General features: G+C 37.4%; 1 protein-coding gene across 1 annotated transcript; it reads left to right on the top strand.

Annotated features, from left to right (window-relative positions):
- Window positions 1-13,679, top strand: slc25a1a (solute carrier family 25 member 1a). Its single transcript, XM_026258885.1, has 9 exons — window positions 1-469; window positions 1,017-1,124; window positions 1,865-1,964; window positions 2,044-2,182; window positions 11,526-11,610; window positions 11,867-11,971; window positions 12,074-12,189; window positions 12,313-12,386; window positions 12,825-13,679. The coding sequence occupies exons 1-9, from the start codon at window positions 232-234 to the stop codon at window positions 12,937-12,939; spliced, it is 1,080 nt and encodes a 359-aa protein (XP_026114670.1). The 5' UTR covers window positions 1-231; the 3' UTR covers window positions 12,940-13,679.
- The last annotated feature ends 102 nt before the right edge of the window (window positions 13,680-13,781 follow it).

Below are 13,781 nucleotides of genomic sequence, written 5' to 3'. Positions count from 1 at the left end.
CGGCGAGTGTACCTTATTAATATTACATAAGATGAGTAACGCAATAAATTAATCAAATGTTTAAAACAGACCAATGATTGAGCTCAATGCATGACCTCTTTATTAATATTCATGAGCGCCCTCGCTGCCACTCCTCCGCAGTGGTCTTCCTGTGATTGTGTTGACAGACACATCTTGCCGGTCGTCACACATTACAGATTTTCACTTTTTCGCGTAAATTATTATTGAAACATGTCGTCTTTGTATAAGCCGTTTTCTGTTTCGGAAGGACCGTGCCAAGATGCGATACTGAGACGAGGATGCACGCCGCTACAGCATCCTGCAGCGCTGCCCCGGATTGCCTCCGCCGGCGGGGGCTCGACGCGCACCTTTACCCCAATTCCTAACATTTATCCAGGCCAGAGGAATCTAGCGGCCGCAGCAATCGGAGGGAGAAAAATCACCCACCCGTGGAAGGCTATTCTCGCAGGTAAGTGCGTACTGTGCTTGTGTTAGAAGCACACAAGCGCCAATGTTTTGGTGGATCACGCTATACCCGATTATGCGCGAGACCACAACAACAGTCATGCGTGATTAAGGATCAAATGTCTCCCATTTATAACCCCCTCCAGTCTGCCATTACTGTGAAACTCACTGTCAGTCCATGACATGCATGTCTTTTTTGGGGCAACCAAATGGTAGCTTCCAGAAATCTCATGTACTGACAAGTAGCTCATGTATTATACATGTTTGGACACTTAAAACAGTTTGCTAATACTAACATAAACTAATATAAATGTCAGTTTAACTACTTAATCATATTCCAACATTGCAACTTTAACAACAAACACTTCTTTGGTTGGATAGTTCAAACATGTATGTCTTAAATAACCAAGCAGAACAAAAACAAAATGTCCTTGTATGAAACTGACTTGTCCTTGATTGAAGTCAAACAGCTGTATCACATAGATTGACTCTGATGTCAGTGAATGTAATTTAGATGCACTTTATTTACTGAAGATATTATTTTTACCCAGGTGGCATTGCAGGAGGCATTGAGATCTGCATCACATTTCCAACAGAGTATGTGAAGACCCAGCTACAGTTAGACGAACGAGCAAATCCTCCACGCTACCGAGGCATAGGTGAGGACGACGACCATTATTAAAGGAATAGCTCACCCCAAAATGACAATTTTTTGAAAATGTGCTCGCCTTTAGGCTATCCAGGATGTAGAAGAGAATATTTCTTTGTCAGAACAGAATTGTAATAAAGAAATCAACCACTAAAAAGTTTTAAACTACTTTTAAATCTGTTTATTCAGGTTAAAATACGGTCCCTGAATATATTATTGCTTCCGCTGGTGAAAAACTCAGAAGCGAATCAGAAGAGAAATATGCACAGATCAAGCAGTGTTTACAAGTGAAAACAGTTCTAAACAATGTGTTAGTGGATTTTGATGCAAGAAGACGACAGTGAATGAACAGTTTCATTGGAGGAAGTGTTATTAAGGATTATGGACTGATATTTTGGCCGGAAGCATCAGTTTAAAAATAAAATACTTTAATGGATTTGTTTCTTAAAAACTTTTCACTTCACAAGACATTCATTGATGGACTGGAGTTGTGTGGATTATCTGTGGATTATTATAACATTTTTATTAAATATTTGGATTCTCATTCTGACGGCACCCATTCACTGCAGAGGATTCATTGGTGAGCAAGTGATGTAATGCTAAATTTCTCCAAATCTTTCCAGATGAAGAAACAAACTCATGTACAGTAGACCTACATTTTTTATTTTTGTGAACTATTCCTTATCTGTACGAATGAACAAAATATGTGAATGTTTAAATGAAATGCATAACCTGGATTTTTTTGCACAGGGGACTGTGTTAAGCTGACGGTGCAGGATCATGGGTTGAGAGGTCTATACAGAGGACTTAGTTCACTGCTGTATGGATCCATTCCGAAATCTGCAGTTCGGTAAAAATGCTGGTCTTTAAGTGTTTGAGCCTAAATAGTGTCTCTGTTGCTGACACACTTCATTTTGACATTATCGCAGGTTTGGGACATTTGAGGTTCTTAGTAACCCAATGAGGGATGCCACGGGTCGGCTTGACAATAAAGGAAGTTTGCTGTGTGGACTTGGAGCGGGAATTGCAGAGGCGGTGTTGGTGGTCTGTCCAATGGAGACAGTCAAGGTAGGACTGTTACTGGTTTTCTTCGTTTTACATAAAAAGAATACATCACCTTAAAGGCTTAGTTCACCACAAGTTGGTCCCCACTGACTTGCATAGTGTTTCTTTTTCTTCCTCCATACTTTTTTTTTTTTTTTTTAATTAGTTTATTTGTCAGGGACAATGCAGTGCACATTGTTACATACATAAGTTATCACAATCAGAGCCATAACAAAATGTATAGATTTGTTGCATAGAAGGTTTCTAGCCGATAGGCTAATTTGCAACCCCAGTCCCTGGTCAGACCTTTCTAAAGGATAATCCAAATATATGGTTTTTAAAAGAACTACATAGTGTGAGTTACACAATTATGCAGCAAATACATTATATACTAACATCAGCATTAGGGATGTCAACGATTAATCGATGATCGATTAATTGTCGATAAGAGATGCAATCGATTAAGGCTATCGATGGTCGGTTAACCGATTCAATGTTGGGCTGCGTGCGGCTCATGTGCACTCAACACGTGCGAGCGGCTGTGAGTGACGGTGACGATATATAAAAGCATCATCATTCATTCACAATGTACAAATTAAGCTTTTAATGTGATTTAAACTTTAAAGTACATTAAAATAGAAACAACATAAAAGTTCTTCAACATTAAATGCAGAAATGTAGTTACTAATCATTTCATCAGATAACTGTTTCATATCGTGCGCTTTGCAGGGCTGCGGGACAGTGACAGGACAGGTAGTCTATTCATTCCTACAACTTGTTAATTAATTCCTACGAATTATTAATGTGGCAATTGTCCATGTTTCATTAATTGTGTTCCCTAAATAACCCATGATTTAAGTGAAATAAGGGAACAAATTAATAAATCGAACGAATTCTTAATTCATGAAATCTTTAATTTCCCTTCCCATGTTTACCACAGTAAGAGATGCGAAAACAGTTATTAAAAGCGAAAGATAATAAAATAAACCTGGGAAATTAGAGGGTTAGACTATGAAGATTTAGGAAAAGAAACAATGCCTAAATATACTGAATTTGTGGAAATTCGTGACCAACCGGCAAACCAGAACAAAGCCGCGTAAATGAAGACTATGGGGTCCAAAAGCATGGTCGCGATCTAACATTTTCCAGTTAACCTATTATTCCTCTAATAAACAAAGCTTTTATACCACACTTGTCATAATCAGATCTTATCATTTCTAAATAAATAATTGCTGGATTCAAAACAGCGATTAATAGGCGCTGTGACCAACACATTCCTGGAGCATTCACTGCTGTCACTAAACGGTGACGCCGAGCATCGTTCACAAGTTTCTGCATGGACCTGACTAGGGCACAGGTTCTAAGCCCTGGGACAAAATGGGATGCTTTAAGGAAAATTTATAGCCTACTAAGTAATAGGCCCAAAATAAAAATAACAATTTGTTTTCATGTTTTTTTTTTTTTTTTTTAAATAGGCTATGCGAAATATATCCGACTTAAGATTAACGGATTTAAAACAGAAGTGTGGGCGCTCCATAAGTTCACAAAAAAAAAAAAAAAAGAAAAAAAAAAAGGATGACAACGCATTCTGTTTGTTTGCTTTATTTTACAAGAGCACAAATCTTCTGTTTTTATTGTGAGTGTGCACAAATGAAAGTAAACACTTTTGCGGAAAATATATATATATTTTTTTTTTTAATGTCTCAGCTTTTTCGATCGCCCCGGAGCCTGCTGCACACGTATATTCTAGCGATTCAAACTTACATCGCAGTCTGTTCACTATCAAAATAAAATGTCAACTAAACATTAAAAGGTTACACTGGTCAGTTTAAATAGACCGTAGTATACCGGTCCACTCTGCTGTTATGCCAAGGACGTTTTTGCTCATATGAAGAGGATCATCTTTTCCGTCTATATGCGAATGCGTGTTAAGTACAAGCCTAGTTTACATTATAAATAATAGTTTAACATTCAAATACATTGCGAATATGGAAACATTTCGATTTGTGCCGAATGAGACATGAGCAATAACCTCCAAATAAATCTAGCCAAAGCCGCGCTCGCTCATCCTCGTCTGCACGCATGCACTGTCACGATCTAATGCGCTGTATGCCGAATTTTTAAAAATCTGACATTTTCTAGGACAGAATCCAGCAGGATCAAATTAATGTGAGCAACTGTGTTTTGGTGCAGCAGCGCCGATGTAGTTCACTTAATGTGCAGCGCAGTCACACGCGCTCCACATTTCGGATAATTTTATACAATAATGTCAGTTGAAAACATTGCAATTGTGCTTTAAAATACAACAACGAGCACCACAAAACCATTTCAAGAGGTGCATTCAGCGTTCTCCGTGCTGGATTGGAAACTGTCAACAAAGTAAAATGACCTCAAAAGTATGGCGCAATCTCTTCATTTTATCAAATGATCATAATCGCATCTATTCATTTTATAATCCTGCTACTAGCATTTTATTCAGACTAAAACCTATTTAATTCAAGTGAGAAAGCGTTTTGTGTGTGTGTGTGTGGCTTTTGCACATCCTGTCATACCGCTGACTGCGTGCCTGCAATAGATGCATTTTGCAGTATTATGGTTAACGATTAATCGATTAATTGATCGTTAATTTAAACGACGATCGATCATGGAAATAATCGAAATTTGACATCCCTAATCAGCATTTCACAGAGTCGTGACCATATTACACAAAACGGCACATCACGTAACAAAACAAGCCCCAAACACCCTGCCGTTCGCACCCACACACCGATAACCCCAATAGTGAGGGCCTGGGCTGCTACAAGATTATCTCCCATACCCCAGACCCCGCCCTGTGGGGTAATCCTTGGCAGCCATGTGCAAACAACCAGGGATCCAACACAGACAATACATCACAACAAAACTGACTCAGTGGCCACATGTTTGATTTTCTTTCAGCCAGTGTTTCACCTTTCTATTAAATGTTTTCAGTTCGGTTTGTGTTTTTATTGAAGTTGGTAAATCATTCCAAAAATGGGTCCCTATCACTGAAAAACATGACTGGCCGAAAGTGGTTTTGCGCCCCTCTGCAATCCAGTCGCCACCCACTGCTCTCCTAGTGGCCACCCTCCTTGTGCTTGTTTTTGTCACAAAAGGGCAGAGTATGGCTGGAGCTGGATTATTTGCGCATTTAAAAGTCAGTTTAAGAAAAGAGAATTTAATAAAACTATCAAAATCTAGAAGCTTGTATTTCTGTACAATAAAACAGTGTTGCCACATAGTTGGTTTCTGATCCATTATTTTCAGTGCCTGTTTGTATATGTGGTGTATTTTGCCGGTTCTCCCAAGGATCAAACTCAGTCAGGGATTTTTCTCTCAGAAGAAAAGACTTTATTTTAAGCAAAACAAAGTCGAGAGCTCGTTGCAAGGAGTTCTGTCGAAATGCTAGGTTGCATCTCATTATATACCGTATACAGGGCGTTTCCAAATAGTAAAACTTTTCCTTTAGATTACACTTTACCTAAGTCCCTAGGGAGGGGAGGTCCTTAATGTATGTCTAACCATATGTTATTCATTAGCCCTGTACATTCCTGCACGTAAGCATATTCCTTTATCCATTTCCTATAGGATTATAATGGAAAAACAACTAGCAACAAAAATGGCTAGATTCACATTGATTATTCTGGATTGATTAAAATCTTACTAATAAAAATCTTCCACATATTCTCCCCTTTGAGACTTAATAAGTCTCACATTTGATTATTCTTATCCAGAGTGCTACTCCATAATCCAGTCATATTAGTTACACTACCTAGTGACTAAATAAGTCACATTGTATTATCACCAGTGACTAGATTATGAAATTCCACTCTGAGGGACTACTGGACCAAACATCTCTCTCCTACTTTGACAAGGAGTGAGTAAAAGATCCAGTCTCCCTAACCCCTCTTTTAATAGTAAACATTGTTAAAAGCATGAATGTGCAATTGGTTCAGCATTTGCCTGGTTATCACAGTTTTGTATAAAAGGCATAAAAATACATACAGATACAAATACAAATCACATCACACATTGAATATCACAAGATTATAAGAGTTGATCTTCAGCTTAGATACCTTATGTATCAATTTCCCATTATCTTGACATCTTTGAATTTAATTTGCTTAACTGTGGCTTTGACTAGTGACCTCAATATAGGAAGTATACAGTAAAATAGTAAATCTCCTGTCATTAATGCAATTCCTGAAAACTTTCCCTATTTAGTTGTAAACTATGCTCCACATGTTCCTAATTGTAAATCAAACCAGTCTTACATTTTATTATCTTTTCCAACATTTTCTTTATCTATCATTCTTAGCCTTTTCAATTTGATCAGTTCTTCATTAAATGCTCCCTTCTATAAATACAGCATTTTCCCCAAACATAACACATACTTTTCCTTCTTCAATTCACAAATCTTGAGCTTTTCTATTTTGCTCCTTTCATTCTATTTGTTGCATCAAATTGCTCTATTTTCCCTTCAAATCTTCCTACATCCATATTTCCCTTCTCATAACCTTCAAATTCTTCATCTACCATTACTTAACATTCTCTTTCCACCTTTTCTTTTCTATTTGTTGGCTCATATCTGCACCCAAGTATTTTGATCTCAGTATCAGTTCCATCACTCTTTCATTCTATCTTCACCAGGGAGACTCTTTGCGAGTCGTTGCAATGGTCTTTCCCTCGTTGGCAAGGGTGGGTCGTTACTAGCACGCCCTTCATCCCTCACTTCATGCTGTGTGGAGTTGTTGAAGCTGGTTGGCATATTTTAAGGTTAGAGATGTGAACTCAGGTGTCACTCTGTAACCGTTTTGCTGATTCATGCAAGGCTCTCGAGATCATTTCTGCACCCTCACTGGTTCTCTTTGATGGGGCGAAGCATTCCTTGGTCTTACTGGAACTGCTGTCACCTGTAAATGGAAAACTTAAGAATTTTTTGTTAGTGTTATCAAGCATGCTAATTTGTTCATCTTGCCAGTTGTCCTTCTTGGTGTGACCTGTGGAAATGTAATGTGGGTTGAGGGCTGTCTTGGCCCCTTTTTGAGTTTTCACAAATTCAGTGCTGTCTTTACTATTTTTTTTTTTTTTTTTTAATTCCTTTCAATTTTATTCTCAACAATTTGCTTATTTAGTTATCTCTTTGTTTTGAAAACTGAGTTCCACTATATCACTTGATAATTTATCTAGGTCTATCTTGCTCGGTAGCATAGGCCTTTTGCCCTGGAAAACACTCAACCCACTGCATTTATTTTAACAGTCAGAAAGATAATATTTCATCCTTTTGACACAATCAGCTCCATCATGATATGCTGAAAAGGAAGTTAGATGTGGGGTGGACAGAGCAAGCTTGCTTTGCTCTGCCTTCCCATGTTATACGCTGCGCATGTGTGGCACTGTTTTTATTTCTGCCACAACAAAGACCTTGGTACTGACCAGGAAACTTAACCAAATACATCCATGGTCATTATTTGTCTGGGCATAAATTTGCCCTGTGGGCCCACATTCAAATTTGTATACAGCTGTTTTGGGCAAATTGATTGAATTGCCTCAGTGTCTCGTCAGACACTCTCTTTCATGCCATACAACACCATCATTCATACTTTTTTCACACTCTTTCACTCCCCCTTTTTTTTTTTTTTTTTTTTTTTTTTGCCAAAAACTTTTCTTTTCTTTCTTTCCTTCCTTTTTCCAAAATCTCATAGATTAATTTGTTTAGAATATTAGGCCTAGGCATTGGGCATTTGAGAGAGCCAATTATCATTTCTCAAATGTCATGTGTTTGTCTAATTTAAAGTTTAGTCAAATACTTTTTTGTTATTGCTCATGAGCGACTCTGAGAAGAGGATTGGAGATCTCTGCATATCTTGGATCCATGGCCATCAACATTTCCATCTGGTTATCCCCAGTGATGACAGTATATGTGATTTCATGATTTTGGATCTTTGGAATAATCTTTTATTCATTATTATTTTATTCAGTTTTACCTTAGAAAATTACCTTAAAACAAAATGGAGTGACCAATATTTCTATTTTCTCAACAATATATATTTTTCTATTGTTCATCAAGATACCCTTTTTCATTTTATTTATTTATTCTCTTCTTTCCCAAAGAGCTCATCATTGTTGTCAAGTATTTAGTTGTGCATTTTCCCCTAGTTGTTTAATGAAACTGTCTTACTATGCCAAATCCAGCTCCATGTTTATCTGATTGGTGAGTTAAGTACTCACTTCTGTCTGTCACAATATTATTTTTTCTTTAAGACATGAGGCTGGACTGGTACCTATTGAAAAGCAGATTGAGAAAGTTAGTTAAAACACAGAATTTAAGGAAGTGCTGTGAGACCAGTGAATAATCAAGATTAAAACATAGTAAATAAAATAATCAAATAAAATAATTAACATTTGAAGCAGTCTCTATAGTGTTCATTGAATATGCAGGACCTGTGCACTGAAGGGATGGAAGTCCTTCTGGTGACATCATCAGCCTGGGCTGTTGTACTTGGTCGTCAGTCTGTGATGGCATTCAAAGACCTGATGTTGTGGTGTACGGTCTCCGTTGTTTTTCTTCTTCTTCTCAGTCTGGCTTCTGGTTGCTTTCTGCCAGAGTTTTGCATTTCATAATGTTCTTTTCAACCTCAGGAAAAGTCTCAAGTGAAAGATTCACCTTTTCCTGCTTTGATTCAGTCTTCTCCTTGCTGAAGTGTGTTCTTCTCTTTCAGGAGGGGAGGGGAACATCCGTCAGCCCCTCCCTCTTCTTCTCTCTGCTGCTGTGTTTGCTGCTTTGCCATTCCTCGACAGACTCCATTTCATTGCTTTCCTTTGTCAAGGCACTGTTCCAGAAATCATCTGAAAGTTTAACACTCAGAGACTGCATTAATCAAATGTACCCATGTAACTTCTGACCAAATTGTTTCTGAGCAATCAGCTCTTTTCTAATTTTCTCTTTTCAACCTCTTCTTTCAGTGGTCCCTTAATAAAAACTAAATCATCTGGTTGATAACAGCAGTTCTCTTATTCTTTGTTAGTAAAGCAAGTTCTTCATTGCAGGAAAATGGCAAGCATTTTTCTTCTTTGCAAAATGCAGAAATCAGCTACCTTTATTATCTAAGTATACTGCAATAAAATAAAATAAACCTTTTTTTATAACAGCATGACATGCATATGGTAAAATAAGGACTTCAATCATCATTTTTCTTCTAAATTTGCATACATGATTCAGAATAATCTGGTATTTGTGAATTAATGTTTCCTAACCAACATAAAAGAATTCCTATTATTGTAAATAAAATAATTAAATTTAATTCTTTAAGCAACTAGTTTCCTTCCTATTATAAAATACCTATAGCTTTTGAATCAAAATGTCTATTAACTTGGTCACCCAATCTTGCTTTCATTCCACATTGCACAAGTTATTTCTTTTATTTTTGACATTTACACAAGCCCGATCTCTGAAACTCCGTAATGGATTAACTTTCATACTGTGTCCCAGGGATAACAAGATACAAATTTTAGATGTATTCACATATTAGATTTAAAGTTTTAAGCACGTGCATCTTTTAAATTAATCTATTAATATAAGTTATTAAATAATAAATGCATATCTTATTTTAATTAATTTATTATTATATCTATATTCCATCATATCTGCCATCTCTATATTAGTCCATTTCTTGGAACATTTGTATTTATTTTTCTCTAAAACAACCTTCCTTCAGTTAACTTTATTGTTTTAGGGCTCCTGCACTTATCCTTTCTCAACACCAGTCTCTGTAACCTGATCACTCCCAAGTGATTATCCAGGAGGGGAGAGCACCTCTTGCTCCCCCCATGTAATACAACTTTACTGTGGAAACGTCCTCCTTTGTTCTCACTCCCACTACACTGGGCTCAGAAAATTTTCTCCCATTTCACCCAGACATCCTAAATGCAAAAATCTATTATAGATCTTGGTTCAAACTTTATTGATGCTAATTTCCTAACCTCATTCACACTTTCTGCACTCTTTATTGAGCCAGAGTGCTTATTCTTGCATACTTTTCCCTTTATCTAAGGGATAATCAGTCATTAATTGTCCTTTTATTATCAAGGCTCATCATACATTCATCCCTCTCAAGTGGATACTAGTTGCGTCCAACTCCACCCAGCCACCCTGAAGTGACAGTCCAAGAATGGTGCGCAACTTTTACCCACCCAACACAGAATTTATTTGTTCACACATTCATTCGTCCGGACACAGATACATCCACACAACAAAACACAGCTCACCTAGAGCTCCTTAAGGGCCCACCTATTCTGACCTTCGAAACTTTCACTTATACATTCTCAAAGCGGTATCCGTGGGACTTTTCCTCGCGATTCCTTAATCTGCTTATCCGTTTATCACTGTCCTACCTAGGCCCAGCTATCCGATAAACACAGACACACAGCATGCCATGTCTTTCTGCCTACACCATATTTGTCTTAAATCGAGGTTGCCTTCCAAGGCCTTCCTATTAATAACCCAAATATGTGCATGCAGTTATTTCTTCTGGAGTAAAACCCCTTTTTCAATTTAGATATCATATTATTTTTCTAAATTTGGAAGAGCAGATTTTAAGTGTCCTTACCACTCAGAACTGACCAGTCAACAGCACACACTTATTATATAAGCAAAAAATGCTTACCTTATTCTATGGTGGCCACCACTGTGTGTGTGTTGCTCATCAGTCAGCTCAAAAGCAGTCGTCCACTCTGCTCCTTTCCAGTCCCATCTGGGGTGCCAAATCTGTGGTGTATTTTGCCGGTTCTCCCAAGGATCAAACTCAGTCAGGGATTTTTCTCTCAGAAGAAAAGACTTTATTTTAAGCAAAACAAAGTCGAGAGCTCGTTGCAAGGAGTTCTGTCGAAATGCTAGGTTGCATCTCATTATATACTGTATACAGGGCGTTTCCAAATAGTAAAACTTTTCCTTTAGATTACACTTTACCTAAGTCCCTAGGGAGGGGAGGTCCTTAATGTATGTCTAACCATATGTTATTCATTAGCCCTGTACATTCCTGCACGTAAGCATATTCCTTTATCCATTTCCTATAGGATTATAATGGAAAAACAACTAGCAACAAAAATGGCTAGATTCACATTGATTATTCTGGATTGATTAAAATCTTACTAATAAAAATCTTCCACATATAATGATATGAAAGGTTTGACTTTCGTCTGGGAGGCTCGGCCCCATAAAGTAACACAATAAGATAAGTGAGAGATGGAAGTCATTGGGGTACAGCAACTGAAGGTGAACTAACCCTTTAACTAATCCTCTGTAATGTACATTTTCACTCAAAATATGTCCTGTTTGTATTATTTTAAGGTGAAGTTCATTCATGACCAGTGCTCTCTGAGGCCACGCTATCGAGGATTCTTCCATGGTGTACGGGAAATAATTCGAGATCAGGGTACTAAAATGAAATCACTACAACTTACTTATTCATAAAACCGGTAGGAGACAGATCACTCACAGAAAACTTAATGGAAGTTATAGCATCTATCAACAAGTGGGCCATGAAATATAAAATTAAATAGTTGGTGAAAAATAAAATAACATAATAAAATGTCTTTTTTTTATTGTTTTTAAAATAAAAAGTTAATAAAATATAACATTTAAAAAAATAAATAATCTTGCCTAATAGCATATTTATTCTATGTTTGTAGGTGTCCGAGGGACGTATCAAGGGCTGACTGCTACTCTTCTGAAGCAGGGTAGCAACCAGGCTATACGCTTTTATGTTATGAACTTGTTGCGCAACTGGTACAAAGGTGAGGATGAGATAACTGTCCTTCATTTGACAGTAATATTTTGAAAGTAATTGATTTGAATATTGCCATTCAACAATATGATCATCTTTGCTTTTTCTTCAGGTGATGACCCCAGCCGTGACATGCATCCACTGGTTACAGCATTGTTTGGAGCCACAGCCGGGGCGGCGAGTGTTTTTGGGAACACGCCACTTGATGTGGTGAAGACTCGAATGCAGGTCAGCAGAGACTGATGCTTATTATTTATTAAATAATAATAAAATGAATCTATTTATTAATTAGTATAGAAAATGGTATTAAATACCACTTTTGTATATATATTTTGTATAATTCTTTTTAAGGGTTTGGAGGCTCATCGCTACAAGAACACGTTAGATTGTGCATTCCAGATTTTGAAGAATGAAGGCCCTCAAGCGTATGTTTTTTTTTTTATTGATTTAGAATCATTATTTCCTTTTGAATTAAATGTTCTATTATTAAGCCTTAAAGGGATAGTTCACCCAAAAATTCTGTCATTTACTCAACCCGTGAGCTGTTCCAAATGTGTATAAATCTCAAACCAAAGAGTTTCTGTTCTCCATTGACTTGCATAGTTTTTTTTTCTTCGTATTCAGGTCAATGGAGACCAGCAACCAGTGGTTGTACACATTCTTCAAAATATCTTCAACTGTGTGTAAATGATGACAGTATTCTGCGTCAAGTGTTCTTTAAAGCTGCAGTCACTGAACCTGATGCAACATCTGCATCTGGAAATCTTTCACCCAGAGCAAATCTATTGAAGTGATACTGAATTTTTTCTGGACCGCTGAAAACATGACCTGTCCATAACACTTTTTTTAACTTTGCATCCCAGGTTCTACAAAGGCACGGTCCCACGACTGGGCAGAGTGTGTCTAGACGTGGCCATTGTCTTTGTTCTCTATGAGGAGGTTGTAAAGCTACTGAACAATGTCTGGAGAACAGACTGAAGACGCACCAGGTTGCAGAACTGATCGAGACAGACTGAACTATCCCAAACACAGTTGGCCACGTCAGTCAAGACTAAAGATCCAGACTTGAACTGTGACCTCTGGGCTAGAGGATTTAAACCATCAATCTGTGTCTGCATAGTTGAATCCGGGAGCTTGAGCCATGAGAAAGAACCTGTAGCTTACGGTATATTTATTGACGCACAAAAATATTCATACATGAGCAAGCCTTTCATCATTTTGCAGTAAAATCGTGTGAATCATGTGAACAAGTGTCTTCTCACCACCATGCTTTTATAGAAGTAGTCGTGAGACAGTCTACTTATGTGGCATGAAATGTAATAGCACAACCATGTACGCAGAAATATAAACGTAATGCACATGATCTTTTGTCCTAGTTAACATGTACAGCTCTGAAAATGTGCTTTAAGTCTCAAAAATGGTAGAGGCTCAGACATTTGTGATACTCAATATAAAACTTGCATGTTGAGAGCAATCATGAAGACCAGGGCATTCAAGCTTGATGTTTTTTTTTAATTGTTTTATACACTGTAAATGGCAGCTTTTTTTTTTAGTTATGCAATTTGTTTATAAGCTTCCTTGTTCCTAACACAAGCATTTCCCACAAAGGTTGCTTATTCTGTACTAGTCATGCTACTTTTGTTGTAGTGTCCGATATATATGCAGTGCTGCTTCACAACCGATTCAACACAGATTCAATAAACCAAAAAGGGTCAGTTTCCCGTCCCGTGACCTTATTGAGTAGCCAATATTGATCAGTGGATCCAAACTCTTTGAATTCCATCTTAAGACTCTTCACGTCATACATGTGCTGTGTGATA

This window comes from Carassius auratus, unplaced genomic scaffold, assembly GCF_003368295.1.
Source record: "Carassius auratus strain Wakin unplaced genomic scaffold, ASM336829v1 scaf_tig00214857, whole genome shotgun sequence".
Classification (NCBI taxonomy): domain Eukaryota; kingdom Metazoa; phylum Chordata; class Actinopteri; order Cypriniformes; family Cyprinidae; genus Carassius; species Carassius auratus.
The sequence above is the reverse complement of the archived record's forward strand: the minus strand, read 5'-3'. Positions and strand labels throughout refer to the sequence as shown.